We start from the raw sequence: 21,068 nt of genomic DNA, 5'->3' as shown, positions 1-21,068 counted from the left end.
AATGGGGAGTCGTTCTGCCACTCAGAGGTTCCCCACAGTCTCGCTTTACCAGTGAGAAGGGAAATAACATAAGCAACTCTTGAACGCTCAGTGGGGTAGGAGGAGGGTTGCAGTTCAAAATGAATCTCACATTGGGTGAGAAAAGCCCGACAATGCTCGGGATCGCCCCTAAAGAGCTCTGGCGGAGTCAGACGCGGTTCAGGAAATGACGTCACAGCACGTGACGCGGAATCAGGAACTGTTTGCGGAAGTGGTGGGGCTGGGGGAGCCTGGTTACGAAGATGGAGTAAAATTTCGTTCACGCCGGATTCTAAGTCTGAAATGGATTTTTCCACGCCGGCCCGCCACTGACCGTCTGGTGATGGGTCCATGTTTGGCCAGATCGTACTGTAACGTACAGGATTTTGGACCCAGGAAACAACTCAGAACGGTAAGCAGAATGCAACAGTTTTTATTTATAATGGAAGGCGAGGGGAGCGTACAGGCGGCTCTCGGTCAGGAAACCCCCTGTGGCGGAGACAACAGGTCAGTGATCAGCAATCAGAGAGCTAGAGAGGAACTGAGGCTGGATCACTAACCTGTTACTGGGTCGCAGGGTGGGCGATTAGCACCGCTTAGAGTCCGGGGCAGGAGTCCGATCGATGAAGGGGCTTGTGGAAACGGTGGCCGTTGAGCGGCGGATGGTCAGCTGAGGGCTTAGGCCGATGAGCTCCAGAGGCAGTTCGTTTGTGGATTCAGAGACGGGGTCCAAGCGAAGGTACAGAGGGGCAATCCAAAAGAGAGGTCCAGGTCCGTTCGAGGGTCCGTTTACTGGTTTGGGTTCAGAGCAGGCAGTCAGAATCAGATAAGGGGTTTGGCAGGCTCGGAGAGAAAAAGGGCAAAAACAGGTCAGGTAACAGGTAGGCAGGCAAACAGTAGAAGAGCTGGAAGGTACTCAAAAGATGGTTTGAGACGATCTGGCACTGGGAACAGATCCAAATGAGCTATATATAGAAGTGGGACCAATTAGAGATAATTGCAGGCAGGGTGGAGTGAGCAGGTGTGAGGAGTTGGAGATTAAGCCAGCACCAGTGCCGAGATCGTCACAGCTCTTTTGAAGCCCTCCTTGTTCTCAGGCTTTTCTTTTTAACCCCCCCTCCCCTCTTTCTGTTGGCTCATTTGCAGAAATCAGTAGATGGTAGAAGGGAAGCTGAACAGGCTTGTGATATGGCAGAGGATACACTATGAATTAAAGAGAAAGATTTATATCTCTTTAGAGTCCTTTCTGTCATTTCCGGGAACTATTTGGGTGCTAGATTAATTTCTTCTGATCCCACCTCACCCTGCAATCAGATTAGTGCTAATCTTGGGTTCTTACAGTGCAGCCAACATTTGTCTGGGCAACTCTGATGCACTGAGCTCTCTACTGTTCTCGTTTTGACCTCTGGCATCCTCTGTCCTGCTCCTACTCTATCATTCTTTTCCCATTCATTCTCTACGGATGTTTCTGTCTTTCATGCCTGTCTTTGTGAATCTACTTGCTTTATCTAGCTTTCTCTGCATAGTTGTGCAATTTCTTTTCTCCTTTCCAGGAATTCCTCACCGCTTTCAAATCCCAACCCATCTTTGTATTTGCTCTTATTCTCTATCTGCTTTAATCTGTGGAAGAGCATTAGGGCCATTGAAAAAACGAAAGAAAAAAAAAACAGCCACTCGAAAATAGGCTACTGAATTATGCATTAATTCTGAATTAATTCTTACTTTAATGTCAGAATTCTGGCTTTACTCTCAGACTTCTGACTTTAATCTCAGAATTCTCACTTTAATCTGAGAATTCTGAATTTCATCTCAGAATTCTGGTTTCACTCTCAGAATTCTAATTTTAATTTCAGAATTCTCACTTTAATCTCAAAATTCTGTCTTCACTCTCAGAATTCTGATTTTGATCTCAGAATTCTCACTTTAATCTCAGAATTCTGAATTTCATCTCATAATTCTGGCTTTAATCTCATAATTCTTACTTTAATCTCAGAATTCTGATTTTAATCTCAGACTTCTGGTATTACTTTCAGAATTCAGATTTTCATCTCGGAATTCTGGCTTTACTCTCAGAATTCTCACTTTAATCTCAGAATTCTGATTTTAATCTCAGAATTCTGACTTTAATCTCAGAATTCTGATTTTAATCTCAGAATTCTGACTTTAATCTCAGAATTCTGATTTTAATCTCAGAATTCTGACTTTAATCTCAGAATTCTGATTTTAATCTCAGAATTCTGACTTTAATCTCAGAATTCTGATTTTAATCTCAGAATTCTCACTTTCATCTCAGAATTCTGACTTTAATCTCATTATTAAAAGTTAATTTACTCAGGACTCTATTGCTGAAGCCCGTGATAAATTAACACTTAAAACACAATTATAACTAGCTATAATTATAACTAGCTATAATTCTATGATAATAAAATAAGAATTAGTCAGAATTCTAAGATTACTGTAAAGTCATTTTTGATTTTTTTTGTCCAGCGGCCGTAATCCTCTTCTGTATTACAGTTTTTCTCGATTGTTTACACACAAATATTGGTACTTGAAACACAATGACCACAAAATGTAACTCATGCACCAACCCCCTGAACCAATTCTGCTAAACTACAAGCACAATTCCTGCTTTACACTCAAATTGCAGTTCTAAAACACACTTTTTCCAAAACTCTACACACAATTGTCATGAAGAAAATCTTTTGTTTTCACAAGGAACACACTGTTATTCAAAACTCTAAAGTTAATTTCCCTACTATGCACACTGACTCCTCACATGGGCAAACACCTAACACACATGTTTCCACTCAGCAATCAGAGCTTTAGCATAGAAGGGCAACAGGTGAGCTCTTCTGTTTTGGAGCAATGGAGGCCAATGTTGTAAACAGAGGCAGAGCCAGAGCCAGAGGAGTGAGAGTAAGAGGAGGACGATGGGGAGGACGAGGACGAGGAAGGCCAAGGACAATCATTTCTGATGAGATCCGAGCAACTTTGGTTGACCATGTGGTCAACCATGGCCTAACAATGAGGGAGGCTGGGCAAAGAGTACAGCCAAATTTGAGCAGGTACACTGTAGCATCCATCATCCGGACTTTCCGCAATGAGAATAGGTAAGAAATCTACTCTCACTACAAAACTGCAGTACTGCATATCAATACAGTACTCAATGAGTACAGTAGTACAGTATTACCTGTGGACTGTTCTGTAGGACATTGTGTTTCGAGTATTTGGGAAATGTATTCCTACACAGTATTTACAGTATTGCACTCTTTGTATTGCAGAACTGAAAGATTACCAACAAGAGGTGGACGGGGCCGTCTTCTGTCTCCTGAACAGGAAACAGAGATCATGAACATGGTTCTTGAAAATAATGCCATTACCTTACGGCAAATACAAAGAAAAATAATAGAAAACAATGAGATATTTCAAAATATTGATAGGGTAAGTTTATCAACGCTGGACCGTGTCTTGCACAGAAATAAACTGAGGATGAAGCAGGTCTACAGGGTGCCATTTGAGCGCAATTCAGAAAGGGTCAAAGAATTGCGATATAACTATGTGCAAGTACGTCCTATACAGTACATTCCCACCTTTGATGCATACTGTCAACATTGTATAAATCATACATATTTCTTTCTATTATATTGTAATCATAATGATTGTGCTTCACAATAGAGACCGCTCCATGTCTACTTCTGATATTGTCATGTGTGTTTCAGAGAGTCCTTGAGCTGGAGGTGGATGCAGTGGAGCACCAGTTCTTCTTCATTGATGAGGTTGGATTCAACCTCACAAAAAGACGAAGGAGGGGAAGGAATATAATCGGCCAGCGTGCCATTGTTGAAGTCCCTGGCCAGCGCGGAGGGAACATCACAATGTGTGCAGCGATGACCGACCATGGCATCATCCATCACCATGCTACCCTTGGCCCCTACAACACTGCCCATCTGATCACATTCCTGGACACCCTACACAACACACTCATTCCACCAGATCAGATAGACGGCCCAGAGCAGCTCAGGTACGTTGTCATTTGGGACAACGTAAGCTTCCACCGGGCTGCTCTGGTTCATAACTGGTTCACTGACCACCCACGCTTTTCAGTTGTTTATCTCCCTCCATATTCTCCATTCCTCAATCCTATTGAGGAATTTTTTTCTGCCTGGAGATGGAAAGTGTACGACCTAAATTCAGAAACGCGTATACCCCTTTTCCAAGCTATGGAAGACGCATGTGGAGATATAGCAGTTGATGCTTTTCATGGCTGGATTCGCCATGCTAGGCGATATTTCCCCCGCTGCTTGGCCAGGGAAAACATTGCTTGTGATGTAGATGAGGTGCTGTGGCCAGACCGAAACAGAAGAGAGGATGCAGCATAGTTTATTTTGTTTTGTTTTTTTATTATTACTGTAACTGTATACAGTAAAATCTTCTGCACTGTATGTGCAACTTTGTGTCAGTTGGGATGTACACTGTGTACATTGTTTTGTGGGAAAAATAAAACATGTTTGTTACAGTATATTTGTGTGTTCTGAGTATAAAAACAATATTCTAAAATATTTTACAACGCACTTATGTATTTAATGTCTGTAGTAAGTGTAACACTGAACAAAAAGTCATTATGATGAATGGAGAATGGTGTTTTACACTGAGCACATCAGTGTTTAAATGCTTTTTTTAATTGTCTGTTCATATGATAGTTTGTGTGTGTCATCTGAACACAAAATGGCCTTTTGTGAAGAGATAAAACTGTTTTGAATGTAAAGTTTCATTTTGCAGGAGAATTGAAGGGTTTTGCCCATTGTGTGTGTGTTTGTTGGATTTGTGTGTAGAGTTCTGAGAATACGAGGCATGTTTTCAGAAATGTGTGTAAACAATCCAGAAAAACTGTAAACGTCAGGTTCATCTTGTCTTTTATTTTTGCAGGTAAACCTCAGAAATGTCTCTGGTGGCTCTTTCCCCAAATGCACATCCTGGCCCCCCTGTGGTAAATCTGATCTAGAACCACCACTGCATGTTTTTGTTTTTTTCCTAGCATGCCATCTCTTGTGCTTCACTCTGGTCTGGTGGTTTTATTTTATAATGCATTAAGTTTCACCAGTTTGTGATTTTACTTTGGATGTGACAGCTATCCTAACCATCAGTCCCTTTGTGTGCCACTGTCACTGGAGTGCTATTTAAAGAGCGCGGCTTGTTTACAGTGCCGTCAGACTTGCAGGCTGTCTAGAAACAGGAAGTAGCATCACCTCAAAGTACACCAGCCAACACGCAGGCACTTCCTCCTCCTCCTCCTTATGACTACGCAGCTCCAGCAAAACAAGCCCTCAAGCTTATCAGAGAATGACGCGCCCCTCCCCTCACAGAGCTCCCTGTCTGTCCTGAATGGTGCACATAGAACACAGCAGGGTTGTCAGCCCTCCACCGTGTCCTATGAGGCTTTCTCCTTTGCTCCCATGCCTACAGTCCTCCTCTCTTTCCAACCGTCACCCCTGCCAGCAAAGCATGCCTGAGTAGCTGCCTAGAGATGGAGCTAATTAATTTGATTTAACCATACCCTCTCTCTCTGTGTGTCAGTGGAAAAACCAGTCCCCCACTCTCCTTCCCTCACACCATATCAACCGCTCCCCTCCCAGATAATTTTCCACCTATCCTTTCTAGTCTCCTTTGGCAACATCCGCACACGAAAACCTTCCTGTCCTTTTCCCCTCTGCCTGTTTTTTTTCCTGTTGCCAGCGGCTCACTGCATGCCAGACTGCTTCAAGACTGAACCTACTCTCCCATACACCCGCCTGAATCCCGCTCCTCACATATTTATCTCCTCTCTATCCAAGGTTGGTTTGTGAGGCTCAGCAGCTGCAGACAAACATGCTTGTTGCAGTTCAGAGCGCCGACTCAAGCGACCTGAAAGTGGGCCTATCAGCCTCCGGTGGATAAAACTCCCTGTGTGTCACTTGATACGTTGATGGATCCGCCTACCGTGGTATAATCAGGCAAGTCTAGAATAGCTGTATGTGACGCTCTAACAGCACTCATCAGGTGACTGGGTGAAACCCTTTTTTGTGTGTTTTCCTGAGGCCTTTGAAATCTGTTCAGGACAGTTTTAAGCGAATTAAATCATCCAGATAAAAATGCAGGTTTCCATCCTTCACTGTTATCTTTCAGGAAGGGAAGGATGTGGGTTCAATCAGCAATCTTTTCACATTAGAATGAAGAAGGCGTATGATTTTTCCAATCAGTTTCCAGAAAGGGGTTGAAAAGACTTCTGTATCTCTTTAATCCAAACTTAATTGAACTGATTAATTGTTACCTTGAGGAATCTTTTAGAGTAGGGTTTGGTTTTAAAATTAATCACATTTTAAAAAAGGGATCTTATACAGTAGGACTAATTCAATTCAGTTTATTTATATAGCGCCAATTCACAACACATGTTATCTCAAGGCTCTTTACAGTTCACCAGATCATACAGTCGAATTGATTCAAACATTTATATCTAGGGAAAACTAGTTGATTGCATCGACTCATGGACTCGAAGGCAATCCCTCTCACTTAGCATGCTTGTAGCGACAGTGGAGAGGAAAAACTCTATTTTAACAGGAAAAAACCTCCAGCAGAACCAGATTCAGAGTGAGCGGCCATCTGCTGAGGCCGACTGGGGTTTAATCAGACAGAAGCAGACATCCAGTAAGAAGCAGAGATACAAAAGGCTACAGTAAAAGGCGGCCCTGTCCAGGAAACACACAGCCAGGCAGACGAGCTCCGAGCCAGCTCCCATGTCTGAGGATGAAGAAAGCACATCAAGCCAGTCACAGTCAGAGAAACAGGAATACACTGAAAAACATCTATAAACAAAGGTGTTGATGGCAGCAGCACAGCTGATATTTCTCTCCAGGATGGTGTTGCAGCCAAACAGGAACAGATGAGGCGAAGCTACTATGAGAAAAATCAGAGAGAGCATAACATTAGAGATTGAACTAACAAATACTGTAGAGTGGGAGAATAGATAGAATGAAGCAGAATGATGAAAAAGAGGCTCCTATGTCCTCCAGCAGTCTTAGCCTATAGCAGCATAACCATAGAGACAGCTCAAGATAAAGGGCCAGTTACACTACCACAGCAGTGTGTCGCAGTGAGCTTGCCGCAGCTATGACGCAGGTATTTTTGATTTCTGCCCAGTTTTGAACCGTGGTCTGTACTATGTTATTCTGCGCAACAACGCAAGAGGGACAGTCAGGAACTAGCTGAGGTCTAGATATGGTCGAGGCAGTGAGGAAGTGAAAAAAACGCAAGGGGCAAGTTTGTGCGACAACGGAGGGACATGAGGGCGAAAAAGAGCGGGGAACCAGGTGGAAAAAGGGTCCCAGCGTTCTCGCACACCTCGCTAGTCCATCTTCACGAGACGTTTTCCACAATGGCGGTCATACAAACAAAACAAGCCTGTAAGGTACCAAACAGAAAATACGCATAGTGTAGAGCGGATGCAGATTTGACCAATCAGATGCCTCCTGTCTGTCACATAAAATTATGGAGAGGTGCACCATCTGCCTCCCATTCTATTTTTAGAAATTCTAGGAACCACTAGTAAACCTGCAGATTGAGAGTGAAGTGCTCTGTTAGAGCCTTAAGGAACAATCGTATCTCTGATATAAGATGGAGCTTGACCATTTAGGTTTTTTGTGAAAAAGAGGATTTTAAATTCTATTCTGAATTCAATTGACTGACTTCCCTTAATGCCTCTCTTTTTGTTTGTGATAAAGAAAGTAATTCAAACTTTTGTTTATATGACACTTGAAACTTTAAAAACATCTGGTTAGCATTAGGAAATAATCGTGTTGAACAAAATCACTTGTGTCACTAATATTGGCTCCTTTAAAAAGAAAAGCATTTTCATAATTAGTACTTTATTTTAAAGTTTAGCATCCAGGATTCTTTACTCAGTAATCCTTTACTGTCTTCCTGGGTATAAGTATAATATAAGGAACAGAGGGCAATTCGTTTAGCTACCGGCCTGTAGGCTGGATGAGGGCCCTGTTTTATGTTGTCACCAACCACTGTGTGGAGGATGAGAGGAGAAGAAAACAAGTAAAAGATAAACTTCTCTTTTAAAGGCCTTGTCGACCATTTTATTGTGCATAAAATTATGAACTGTTTGAAATAGCAGGATTTTTTTTATTTAATAAAACCAACTGATGGACTCTGACAGAGAACAGAAAGATGTATTTCAGTCTTCCAGCAGAATAATAGTCTAAGAGCGAAAGTATGAGAGAACATGCCAGATGGATTTTGACTGGATGATCTGGAGAGGCTGATCCCTCTTTAGGTTCATTCCAACTTTGAGAGATGGTAGAGCTTAAGAACAACTGGTGTTGTATTGGTAAAATGACACACAACAAAAACAGTGGGGGTGCCCATAAATGCACTAATGGTTAACATGTGCGTAAATGCACTATCATTAAATGACTGATTTTCTTTCGGTGTAAAATTATGCTTTTAAACTGGAAATAATTATTAATTTTACAGTAAATGTCTCCAGAAAAAAATGTTTATTGGTTTTATACATGCAGTTAAAATCCAGATGGTTTTAATCAAATGATGTAATCTAAGATGTATAGATTAATCTTACTATTACAATCTGTGAATGAGTTGCTGACTTTTAAATAGCAACTCTTACAGAACATTAAAGTTACTCAACTTTAAATAAATCTGTAACATAAAAATATTTCCAGACCCATAGTGGAATCAGAAGTTTCTCCTATGCTTTGGTTAAAACTATGTAGCAGGTAATGAAAACACTTTACCTATAACTATATTATTTGAAATCTTGATTCTGCATTGAGAGTCCTCCCTGATGGATCGGTTGCACAGATTGTCTGGTTATGCTGCAGCCCTGATATACGCCTCTGTAAACAGAGAAGTATTAGTAGAAGGCATGCTCCAGCACGCTCATCTCTCCCACTGTCTGCTGAGAGTTGGTTTCCTTCTATACACCACCTCTGTGTCTGTAAGACAATGCTGTGGGATTAAACACCACTTTATTTTAGTTTCATGTGGAACTCCAAAAGTAAACAACCCTGATGCTGTTTTTGTAATGGTATAAAAAAAATAGCTGCGTCTCTGTGCCTGTGTTCCTGTGTGCAGAGGCAGAGTTGGCTGCTTTGTAAAGCCACAGCTTCCTCTTTAAGAAGCCGGTGATATCTGAACTCAAGCGTTGTTTGCAACCCCACCTTGATCTCAAGCCAAGTCAGCTGGCGTGTAGGTTAGTCATCCTTTCCTTCTGATGACTGGCGATGTTTATCAACATTTAGCTATGCCTCTGGATTTCTTCACGCAACTATCCATGAAAGGAAGGACACAACCTGAAAGTAAGAAGAAATACAATATTTATGCAATTTTTCTAATGGTTCCTTTGCTGCAGCTTATATTTTTCCACCTCTAGTGAAGCATCAGATTTATCAGACATAGGCTTTTTTTTTTTGCACTTTAACAGCACAGTCTAACTGCAGGTGTGCCTGTTCATTTAGTGAAACTGACTTAGAAGGTGAACTTCATCTAATGCAAGACATCTGACTCATGCAGCTGTTGTTCCCGGAAGCACGAAGCCAAGTTTGGTGATCAGTGCAGGCCAGATTTCAGGCCTGAATCACAGCATTATTGAGCACACCAGATGGAGTCTCGGTTTATGTGCAAATGTCAATGAACCTCATGCTTAAAACGTAGTTCTTTCACACATTAGACATCCATGAAGATTTCACTTCAGCCTGACAAAATTTGTTTCTGTTTTATTTAAATGCAAATTCAGTGCTGCCTTGTTGTTTTTGGAGAAAACAATTGACAGTTGGACTTGGTAAACCTGCAAACATATCGTCTTCTTCAAACATCATCAGACCTTTTATAGGCACTTCTCAGATTTTTTTGCATTGCAACATTGTTATATTTCTACGTATAATTGGTGAACATCCATCCATTTTCCGTCACGCTTATCCCAAGCGGAGTTGCAAAGGGTGCTGGTGCCTACCTCCAGTTGTCGCCAGTCTGTCGCAGGGAACATGTTAAAACAAAATGCTAATATTCAAACCAAAAAATTATTTTATAGTGTCCTAACTTTGTAAACTTTGCTACCCACATAAAATACCCGCATTAAAAGTAAAATGAAATGAAATACATAATGACCCTACAATAACCCTTCCCTAACATAATAAAGTGAAATAGATGTGATAGGATACAAAGCAAGCTTTTAATTTTAAAATTATAAAATCAAGGAAATGTTAACAAAATAAATACATTTGTTCAGATATAAGAAGATAAGATTACTATTAGACGGAGGGATACAGCACATTGCTCATTTTTCTATGCCAAAGCGCAACAAGAAGTTCAACCTGGAGAGACTCCCATAGAGAAAAGCTGAAAAGAAAAAGAAAAAAGGAAAATATTAGATGTATTTATAAAGATAAAAAAATCAGCTTTTCGGGAGAACTCGTTGACTCTCTTGAATCCTTCACACTGAGCATGCTTGTAGCGACAGTGGAGAGGAAAACTCCCTTTAAACGGGAAGAAACCTCTAGCAGAACCAGTGTAAGCGGCCATCTACCAAGGCCAATTGGGTTTGAGGAGACAGAAGCAGATAAAGACATAAACAACATAAGTTATTTCGGGCACTGGCTCTGGCAGAAGACTGATGCTGAGAATCAAGGTATGCTTGAATAAGCGGCCCCGAAGTTACTGGGCTGGAGATGAACGATGGACTTTGCAGGTGGTTCAGGTGAAGCTGATAAATTTTCCAGATTTTATTTAAGCTTAAGCTTCATTTGATTTAAAAAAACATCATCATAGCTCTTCGGTCAGCAGTAATGTCCGTCAATCCGTTGATGTTCAGTCTCCATGGAAACCGACTCATGTAAAAATTTGGGGGGATGGCTTCCAGTAGATTTTATACAAAAAACAAACAAACAAAACATCACAATTAAAAAACTGGGGCTGAGCGCCAACCTTAGCTTAACTCTGTCAGGCTAGAAAAGTTTGTCACAAAGTTTATTTAAAGTTCAAGAATCCCAATAGAACTTTAAGGCATCTGAATGATGTTGGATTTTACATAATAACCTGATTTGTACTTGTCTTTTTGATAAACATTGAAAATACCCTACAATCAATGCAAGGGACAACCAGGGATGTAAGATGAACAGTCTCAAAGCTAAACTTAACTCTCCCTATCTGTCCCTGCTTTTCCCCTCCAGTGAACACAGAAATCAACTGTAGATGTTGCTATGAAAAGCAAAGGCTTCGTCTGGTAAAAATTTAAACCTGCAACCTATAATTTATCCAACCATCGTAATCAAAATAATTCCACTTGATGAGAAGTTGTAAAAGGTGAGGTAAGACAGAAAAATAAACCTACCATGAATGACCCGTTCTAGTAGTTTTTTGGTTTTTTTGTATTTAAAATCTATACAGCTACTGCTGTTCGGTGTATTAATACGAATAAACATCCATCCATTGTTGATACCTTATCCATTGCGGGTTAGGCAGAGTTGATATTGGGTTGCGCGTCTAGTATATATGTCTTTGATGCTTGGATAAGCATCCACCTGTTAGACCATTGGGCAAAAAAAAACAAAAAAAAAAACACCCAAAGCCTAATAGAACTGCATAATTCAACTGGTAATGCTTGTGTGCTTCTTTTGAAGTTGTTCAAGTCAATTAAAATCAACAAGCACTCATTAAAAGTCGTTTTTTTTTTTTGGTTCAAGGAAGTGTTGATGAGATAATTTGCTCAGAATCTACACCAAGATGGCTCGCTTTATGGCGCAGCATGAAAAGCTGGGATCAGGTTCGGCCGAACAGCCATGAATAGGCGTATGTGGAAGACAGGGGGTGTCTCTCAGTACGAAGCTGGCGACCGGCTGTGGCCACAGAACAATGCCGTAACACATGCGTGCACTGGGTGACTGCCTTGCTCGCACACACACATTGTTTTTTTTTGCCAACGGGCAGTTTGTGTCTCATACAGAAGGGCTCTCTTTCCTTTGTCTTTTTTTTTTTTTTTTATAACTTCACATCCAGTTTTCATGTTCTCACACAAACACACGCTGCTGGACATACTTTGAAGACGTGCAAGAGTGCACGAAAGAGGATGGAAGTAGCAGGAGGGGAAAAAAGTTTGTCCAACTCCGTTAGCCAGAGAGGTCACAAGAACAACACCCAGTCCCGGAGCGGTTCCCATGGAGACAAGTATGGCAGCGCACAAAGACGCTGAGATAGAGTGATGAAAGAGAGGGAGAGAGGGAAAGGCCATGGAGGGGAGGGCGGTTGGTTTGCTGGCGTCAAGGTTCACTTGGTGTGCTTGTGTGAGCGTTGGAGCTAGAGGGAGGGGGGGGGCGGTGTAGACCGGGCGGTCACCACTCAGAGGGACAGCGGGAAGTATGATGGTCATGTAGCAAAACAGGACTCAGACTTTCTTCCACTGGAACGGGACTTTTCATCCTCCTCCTGTCAGGGCAGAAACAAAATGTAACCCTCCAGGGGTTGAGGGGATCATACTGGATTCAAGGCAGTACCCTCTACATACGAATTAGAGACGATCAATGGTTTTAAGAGCCCAGATGATGTGTTTGAGTAGCAGCGTTGAAAAAAACCCCCAAACTAATGGTATCCCTGTAGTTCCAGTCTGGCCCCAGGTAACTTTAAAAGCATTTAATTGGCCAGCTTTGTCTCTGGCAACACTTGAACCCTTTTAGCCGGGGGCATGGACTGTCAATGAGCGCCCTCAGTTTCTGTTCACATAGGTCCAACTTTTCCCCTGTCTCTCTTTGAAATGGGAATTCCACTGATTTTACACTTCAAAACCAGCTGCCCCAGATACCGCTACTAATGCTTTGATAGAGATGTAAAATATGTTGTGGGAGCGGGCTTCTAAGGCCTTTGAAAACATAACGTTCAGCTCTCTGTTGGGATGCATGACTGCAAAATAGCACATGTGTTGAGGAAAGACATGAGCCTGAAGCCTGTTTGACCCCAATTCTGCAACCTGGGCTAGTTTCTCCCTCTGATGGATTGAATGTAATTTGAAAATTTTTTCACTGTAACCTGCCAGTAGGTTAGGGCAATCATTGCAAAGCAACAATTTAATCTGATACAACAACTGCTGGTCTGGTCTGACCAATAAAGATGATGGTCCTTATCGTTTATTATGCTATATCACTGTAAGGTGGAAGAAAAATCATACAAATGTTGGAAAACCTGCTACAAATAAGAACCTCAATTGGGTGTTGTGTGCTTGTGTTCATTTGCCTTTATTCTGAAACCTCTAACTACAACTAGAACTACCATGTGCCCCTTAATTAGTAAGTCAGGTGTGCGGTTTAATCTCAGTATAAACCCATCTGTTCTTTGAAAGTCATTCGGACCAAGGGACACAGCAGAGAGATAGAGATAACGATGAGTAGCACTTTAAAGCAGGGTTCAACAATACACCAAACCCCTTTTTTTAAAGCATATCTAAAAATGTAGACTGTAACGCAAAGACCAACCCATTAAGACAAGTTCAGATACTTAACCTTAACGCCAATGACAGCAATAATCAGAGATTGTTTTTAACTGTAGTCTGTCTGAACACCTGTCGATTTCTGTGGCAGAAAGGAATTGTCCTCAGTCAGTCAAAGATCACCAGATTTACCCGAAATAAACATTTTGTCAGATTCCGACAGATCTGCTGCCGTTCAAACCGTCAACCCCTGTTCTGGGACTGTGAGAAGTGTTCATCTAAAACATCCTTACTTGCAGTTTCACACCATCTTTAGGGCGGTCAGCCCCTCCCATTTTCTGACTGACTTGTCAACGGTTGTCCCATGACTTCATTGCATTCTAAACAGCTAAAGTGTTTGTGTTTTTGACTATCCTGAGTTACCTTTTAAGGTGTTTGACCCCCATCCCAGCAGGGTATAGAGTCAGGATGTCGTTGCGACATCGATTTCCACCTTCCTATTGTAACGTGACGGTAATAGGTACCCTAAAGTTGATTGAAACCCAGCGCTAGACAGCAGTGGCGGCCCTGTATCACCTCCATTTTCCCCTCAACTTTACTGGCTTCAGCTCTCTCTCCCACCATGTGACTGCGGGCCAGTTTGCGCTCTCCTACTGTCTCACTTCCCCGCTGTCCCTCCAGCTCACTGCTCTCTCACTCCCCTCTCCGTCCTCCCGTCCCTCCATCCGTCCGTCCTTGGTGCCCAGGTTTTTTAGAGTTGGCGTGGTTCCTGTTTGTTTTCAGCCATTTTGGGGACTTGCAGTGCTCGTAGCAAACTGCTTAAATGGCGTCCTCTTGCTTGCTTGCTCTCCCACTCTGTCTGCCTCTCCCTCCCTCTCCCTATCCCTGGGCTTTGTGTATATAAAGTATCTCTGTGTGTGTGTGTGTGTGTGTGTCTTGGAGAGAGTGAACAACACTTCCAAATAAAAAGATTGGATTCAGAGGAGGTGGGGAGACAGTTGAGGGTGTTTATATGGGTTGAGGATTCACTTGATATTTTCTTTTTAGAAAAATAGAGCAAAACCAGTAAGAACTCCTCTTTTTAAGGAGTCGAGAACTGGTGTGAGAGAAGAAAAAAGACCAAAAAAAAGCAAAAATGGGAGTGAGTGAAGGAGAGCAAGCAAGTTCGAGTGTGAGAATCACACACTGCTGCCTGTATGTGTGTGCACACCGCCTCTCCCTCTCTCTCAAACACGCACACAGTGAGCGGGCGTGCGCACTAACAGTCCAAGGGGGGAGAGAGAGGGAGAGAGAGTGTAAGGGAGAGAACACATCGCAGCAAAAATGCAGCAGGAGGTTTTCCGAGGTAGGTTCTCCTCTATGCTCGCCTTCCTGAGAGACAGACATGGAGAATAAGAGGAGGAGAGGCTGAAATTGCTTGTTTTCCTGGTTGTTTGTTTATATATATTTTTTTTTTTTTTTTTTGTTTTTTATTATCTTTTTTTTCTGCTTCACTCCACCGCTGCTGTTCTGGTGGCTCTGCTCTGTGCATGAAGAAGAGGAAAAAGGTTTTTAATTTACTCGTGCGTGTCTATGCAGTGTGTGTGTGTGTGTTGGAGCGTGTATGTGCGTCTCTGCTGGCTCCGTCCGTGGGTTTGTGCGTGCGTAATGCCAGTAACAGGCCTCGTCTCCGTCATACTCCCCTGCTGACGCACCACGCAGCTCTTTTTCAAGGCTCCTTTTCAGACTGCGATGAAACTTTTAATTTGTCGAAATCCTCTCGTGCGTTTGTGTTTCACCAAAGGTGGGAGAGGAGAAGTGGGTGGGGTTGTGTGGGGGGTCTGTGGGGTGTAAACACCAGAGGATGCATTAAATATGATGGCAGGTTTTAAAAAAACAGATTCCCACCTCTGTCTGGAAGCACCATGTGAAGTTATATGTGAAATAGAGATAACCGTAGCCGCTAAGCCGACTGGGTCCGGTTCTGTCCTCCATTTTGACCAGCCTCGTGTTTTCCGCTGGTTTGTTTTCTCTTGCATGGAGCAGCAGAGGGCACATTGATGTCCCTGCTGCAGCCCAGACCCTCCTTTTCCAAAACAACACAGCATCTGCTGCCAGCTTCTCCACATTCCAGGTTTCCATGGATGCCAAGTCAAGCCTCAGTGCTCAACCTATGGAAAATGTGATGCATGCTGCTGCAGAGCGTGGAGGGTCACAGGTCAGCCAATAGGGAGAGTTGTTTCTAACTTTTTTTGAAGTTTCAAAACAGCCCTTTTAGAAAGATTATTAATTTGAGAGCGATGTAGACACCTGTCTTACAGCTGCTAAAAAAATGCCCTTGATGCAGTTTTGACCAGCTTTAAAAGTTTTTCTTATTAAATATGATGTGCAATGTTCAGGAAGCTGCAGCAGCGCTTTGCTTTGCTTTACTTTCCTGCATTTCCTGGCGATCACTGCAACCATAAGCTTTGCTAAGTCTGAAAATCCACGGTGTATATCAGTTTTTCCCCCCCGATGATATAATTTTTCCATTTCCTGTGAGGTTCAAGCATCTTATCCCTTCTTGAGCTGATTCTGATTTTACTCCTAAGAAATATGTCACATAAAAGAGATTAAATGTGTCACTACTTCCTTGATAGAGTTGAGTAAATTACAAAAGTATTCACATTTATGCATCAAAGCATACAGAGAAGCACAACTTTATTCCTCCACTTTGCAGATTGATGTTAAAATGAATCCCTTAGTTTTGGAGTTTCAATTAACGTGATGGAGCAGACTAAAGATTAGGGTGATGGCAAGGAGGGCTCCACTATAAAAAGGAAGTAAAAGTATGAAAGACAACATGTTTGATCTCCATTAGGATCACTGAGAAAGATAGAAATCCTTTGAATTAATGAAAAAAAGCCTTTTTTGTTGATAATTGCAGTTTTATGTCTAAATTGATCCCCCCCTTTTCATTACCTTGTCGTCTAAAATGTCTCTGCATAAATACAGGTCTTAAGCTTCATCTGACTTTTAATAAACTAAAAAAAGCAGCATAAAGGTCGGTTTAGTTTAGTTTCATTTTTAACCCTTACTGTTACTTGTTCTAAGTTTTGAAAAAAAAAAAAAAAAGCATTTTGACTTTTTTAGTATGTATGTGTATATTACATTTTTTTCCCAGTTTTTTTTTAGAACAGGCATAATAGTTCCAGCTCTTGGTGATTACAACTCAATACACACAAAGAATAACAAAATGTGTTTCAGGACTTTTTATATAAGTAAATGTTTTAAATCCAATAAAAAAGTGAAGGAATTGAAGGATTTCTTTAGTACTTACACATTAAGGCAAATTAAACTTTTCCTAATATCTTAATTAAATGAAACCTTCAAAGTTCAGATGAGGTCACAAAGCTGGTAAAAGCATTTATATTCTCAGAATTAAGTGAGAGCTAGTTAGGAATAATTAAATCCATAGAAAAACAAACAGCTTACCAGTTCACCAATCATAGTCGACCAAGGATAAATTCATTGGTGCATCTCTGCTGAGGCATATCTCTGTTGTTTTAAAATTCAGACTCCCACAGGGACTTCACACCACTTTCTGGAGACTGGATGTGTGAAAATGTTCTAGAAAGAAAGTGCCTTAAATAGGTCCCAAGTGTTGCGCCACTTTTAATGGGAGTGGATCCATCTTTCGCCTGTAGAGTGTCCCAAACGCCTCCCAAAATTGAGTTGCGGTGAGATCAAATATGAGGATTTTCATGGGAGCTAGCGGAGCTCGGTGAGTTCACTTCTAAATACGCGGTCATGTGTGATGGTACATGAAGTGAGGGCATGGCTGATTATGCTGAGGACTGTGAAAGTTGAGGAAATCAAACATTTTGAAGATGAGATGGACGTGTTTTCGGCGTCACCCCAACGAGTCATGCTTCCTCAATCATTGCATCCACTCCATGAGCCACATCAACTTCCCCTTACCTCCTCCCTGCTCTCTGCCCCATCTGGCTGGCTTCACCACGCACCCTTGGCCGGGGGTTGCGCAGAGTTCAGTGGCTGTTGCGGCTAACAATGTGCCCCCCCCACCCCCTCGTCTCACACACCAACTGCTGCCTCGATTGTTGAGTCCTTCTGGCTGCTCTATCCAGCTCCTCCCTTGACCATAACGCCACTCACCAAAAAACACAGAGGCCCTCCCCAACTGGCACATTCAAGACACTCTCCTTAACACCTCACACACTCCAGATGACACCGTCATACGTTTCATCCATGATAAAATTTAACTCTTCAAAAATCTTAAAGCAGAAATAACCGTGAAAACAAGGTTGAAAAGAAAGACATACTCTGACCTGCTGCAGCGTTTCCCTGCAGCTTTCTCTACCCAGACAGACACTTACTGACATTTCAGGTGTGTTCACAGTTTGGCTGTTGTCAAAAGAATCAAGCTCAGATACCGTCTGAAGTTGTATTTCTTTCCATATTCAGCTCACAGCAGGTGATTGTTTGTGTCAGACGTGTTCTCATTACTGGATACTTTCAGTCTTGTTTAGACGAGGATGTTACCTGGTTTAGAGGGTTCAGGATGAAAGGGCGCAATCCCAACATGCTGGCTTTCATTTCTTTAGTCAACTGCCTTGATCTCACATAACCTAAAATGCTCATCAGTCGGCTGGATAAAAGTAAAATTCGGTGTCCGAACAGAGACCTCTAACAAGCAGTTTAGCAAGGTCATTATTTAGTAGACCTTAGTCAATCTGCAGGTGAAAAGATGGACACTTTAAAACTACATGAGATCTAGCTGTAATGCAAAGCGGTGAGAAATTACCGGTAGACTTTAGACAAATAAGTACTTCTATGATTGTGGCATTAATGAGGATTGGATGCAGCTATAAATAGTGTTTACCACATGACAGTCTTCTAAACCAGGGGTCAGTCTCTTTTTTGGCTCTATCACTTTAATAAGCTTAGTTTTGAAGAGGTGGGGTTAGGGTTTTACGTACTTAAATTTGGAAAACAGCTTGAACTGAAGTAAATAGAAAACAATTCTGTTTTATTTCTGTTCTGCAGTCTCAAATTGGATAAGAAAAAACAAAAAAGGTTTAGATGTATGTGATCCGTTTCACACCTGATAGAGTGCTTTAAATGAGCCAGTGCCTGGATGGTCTTTGCAAGCTCTTGAAGAGGTCTTCTGGTGCAAATTAGGAGTGTAGTGGGTTCCCCTCAAGAGTGATAAAGTGTGTTAGAGTTCCCTGTCTGTTTTAAGTGTACATAGAAGTCCCATAAGGATACCATGGTTGTATGTTTATTATCGTAGTATTAACATATGCTGGGGTCTTGAATGAAGCATAACCAACAGCAGTGCCAGTGTATCCATTCAAAAGGGCCCGATAGTGTGAGCTGTACCTCACAGAGTTTACAGGAGGACCACGCCTGCTAACCAACTAACCAACATTGTAGGTTAGTGTGTTGCTCTGCATTCCGGATGGCCTCTCCTTACTCCTATTGCTGGAAGCAAAAGGGTATACGTAAAAAGTTGCTATAAACAATCCATTAACCACATATACCCATGAATAAAGTGTCACAATAATGTCACTTTCACATAAAAAAATAGTATGCACTTCCTACTGGAGTAGATCTTCCAGCTTTAGAGAAGCACCCACACCTCCAAATTGTACCCAAGCTTAACTGTGATTGTTGCTCAGGGACTAAGGGAAGTTCTAGGTTTTCTTACTGCAGTTTAAAGGCAAGTTATACCTGCCAGGCAGATGAAGATACGGCCCTGTTACTTTTATTAGCATTAAGCAGGAATGAGGACAAAGAAGCATGAACAACATGCTCTTAAGAATAAAAATAATATTTTACAAGAAGTGATTGGCAACTCAAATGCAAGCCTTAATTTCAAGGCCTAGTGAAAACCCACACTGTTGCCAATGCCATGAGATTGAGCTCACTTAAGCCGGGCATACACTGTGCAATTTTTTTAATCGTTGCACGCAGCTACAACTCAAACTGTACGATGAAACAGCAGGGTTTAAAAGTTCACAGCTCACGATGCATGTTCTCACACTGTGCGACTCTGATGCAATCTACCTGCTCATACTGCACAACCAAAAACCACACGTCGGACTCCTCAATCTGGAAGAAGAAGAAGAGCTACCTTGTTTGCACATACGCAGTGCTGGAGGTTCTGGTAAATTGGCTCGTAACTCTGCTTCAACGCCAGGATTTGTCAACGAACATTTCACGACGGCCGACTGAATTTCAAACATGTTCGATTTTCCCTAACATTACGATTCCTGATCGGGAGGTGGTTGTGAGACGCTAATCTGCCCTTGTTACCCCCTGTATACCTCACAACACAGGACGTACAATCAAAATAATTCTAACACGACTGGAGAATTGTCCCGAAAAGGGCAAGAAAATCATACTGTGTATGCCCGGCTTACGGTTTCCTCGCAGAATTTGACCTTGGATTGGGTTATGCTGCAAGATGGCACAGTCAGCAGAGCACTGTGCTCTGGACAGAAAAATGCTCCAGAAGACCTGCATTATCTCATGCTGCTCATTCCGTTTTGTCATCGACAGCAAGGCTGAAAGCAAAGAAGCATCCTAGTGCAGGTGTTTTAGCTCATGGCTGCAGGAAACTGCATGAAAAGCTGATTTGGTGGATACTGGGAATGTAATGTTTCCTGGCACACAGAATGGGTTTTCCATATTATGTTGTGTTAAACTCACATTCAAAGGGTCACAGAGGTCATGGCAGTCAACACCATTGCAGTGAAATGTAATGAGGAGGAGGGCTGATTAATATCCTGCTCAAACTCAAACTTTAATTCCTCATATATTGGCCTTAAAAGCTGCACTGACTTGTTAGTCTATTTCTTACTGTTTCTTTAAACTTGTCTGACTATTGTGAAAAGATGCTGCTTGATGAGCTAAGTTAAGACAGACAGATGGATATCTTTATTTTTGATTAACGGTGCTTTCATTTTTTAAATGAAAAAAAGTTTCTTTCATACCCCAGCTTGAAAAAGACAATATACAAAGATAGTGTCATCTGGGAGGGCTGCGTCAAGGACTGAGGCTCTACCCCTGCGTCAGTCCAACATTTTTTATGAATGGAAGATATTTTGAAAGCAGCATTTTTCCCTTTCCCTAAGTTGACATACTTTCCTTCTGCAAGTCTGAACCTCTCACTGGACAAAATAGTATCGAATGTAGACCAATCCCCATCCCCTCAAAAAACAACTGAAAGCATTGTTTTTTTTTCCCTATTTATTTTTTTTTTAACCTCAGCAATAAATTCAGACATCTTTTCCAAATTATTGTTATCCTATTCACTGTTTGGAATCATTTTATTTTTCTGCATTCATACCATTGTGTTCAAAATCTTTGAAGTCAGAAAAAAAGTTATTGTTTGTGGTTTGAGCTTTAGATGGTTTCTTTTAAGGGAAAAAGGGCAGGAAATACTGCTATTTGTCTGTCGACACCAGTACGAGTTTCAGCGAGGAATAAACAGATTGCTCAACGTCTGGTTCAAGGCCTCGACTTGATGTAGCAGCCAAGCTCCTCTGTCGTCCGGCCTTCTGTTATGCAAGCTCAGAGATGGCGCTCCTGG

At 41.8% G+C, this 21,068-nt stretch overlaps 2 protein-coding genes and 1 long non-coding RNA gene across 6 annotated transcripts in view; 2 read left to right on the top strand and 1 right to left on the bottom strand.

The window, feature by feature from the left end:
* Nucleotides 1–2,868: 2,868 nt before the first annotated feature.
* LOC119783434 lies at nucleotides 2,869–4,885 on the top strand. The gene is made up of 3 exons (XM_038284958.1): nucleotides 2,869–3,128; nucleotides 3,300–3,582; nucleotides 3,738–4,885. The coding sequence occupies exons 1-3, from the start codon at nucleotides 2,884–2,886 to the stop codon at nucleotides 4,395–4,397; spliced, it is 1,188 nt and encodes a 395-aa protein (XP_038140886.1). The 5' UTR covers nucleotides 2,869–2,883; the 3' UTR covers nucleotides 4,398–4,885.
* A 902-nt stretch (nucleotides 4,886–5,787) lies between these two features.
* The window catches only part of zbtb4 (zinc finger and BTB domain containing 4), a 29,477-nt gene continuing 14,196 nt past the window's right edge, over nucleotides 5,788–21,068 (top strand). The window contains exon 1 of one of the 4 annotated variants that reach the window (XM_038284962.1): nucleotides 5,788–6,008. The gene's annotated coding sequence lies outside the window, so the exon portion shown is untranslated. Of the gene's footprint in view, nucleotides 6,009–9,252; nucleotides 9,378–14,666; nucleotides 14,838–14,933; nucleotides 15,040–21,068 lie in introns of those variants that run through there. The other 3 variants (XM_038284963.1, XM_038284960.1, XM_038284961.1) reach the window with 3 other exon arrangements.
* Nucleotides 6,738–17,080, bottom strand: LOC119783437. Its single transcript, XR_005280792.1, has 3 exons — nucleotides 16,946–17,080; nucleotides 9,240–9,371; nucleotides 6,738–6,792 (listed from the first exon to the last, which is right to left on the bottom strand). It is a non-coding gene; the product is annotated as an uncharacterized LOC119783437 (long non-coding RNA).

The sequence above is a fragment of the Cyprinodon tularosa genome, unplaced genomic scaffold (genome assembly GCF_016077235.1).
Source record: "Cyprinodon tularosa strain WSP-4 unplaced genomic scaffold, ASM1607723v1 ctg204, whole genome shotgun sequence".
NCBI lineage: Eukaryota > Metazoa > Chordata > Actinopteri > Cyprinodontiformes > Cyprinodontidae > Cyprinodon > Cyprinodon tularosa.
The sequence above is the reverse complement of the archived record's forward strand: the minus strand, read 5'-3'. Positions and strand labels throughout refer to the sequence as shown.

Bases quoted from the DNA above. Each gene is read 5' to 3' on its own strand.
- LOC119783434 (XM_038284958.1), top strand. From the start codon at position 2,884: ATGGAGGCCAATGTTGTAAACAGAGGCAGAGCCAGAGCCAGAGGAGTG. The intron at 3,129-3,299 runs GTAAGAAATCTA...TTTGTATTGCAG, and splicing joins ACTTTCCGCAATGAGAATAG to AACTGAAAGATTACCAACAA. The intron at 3,583-3,737 runs GTACGTCCTATA...TGTGTGTTTCAG, and splicing joins TGCGATATAACTATGTGCAA to AGAGTCCTTGAGCTGGAGGT.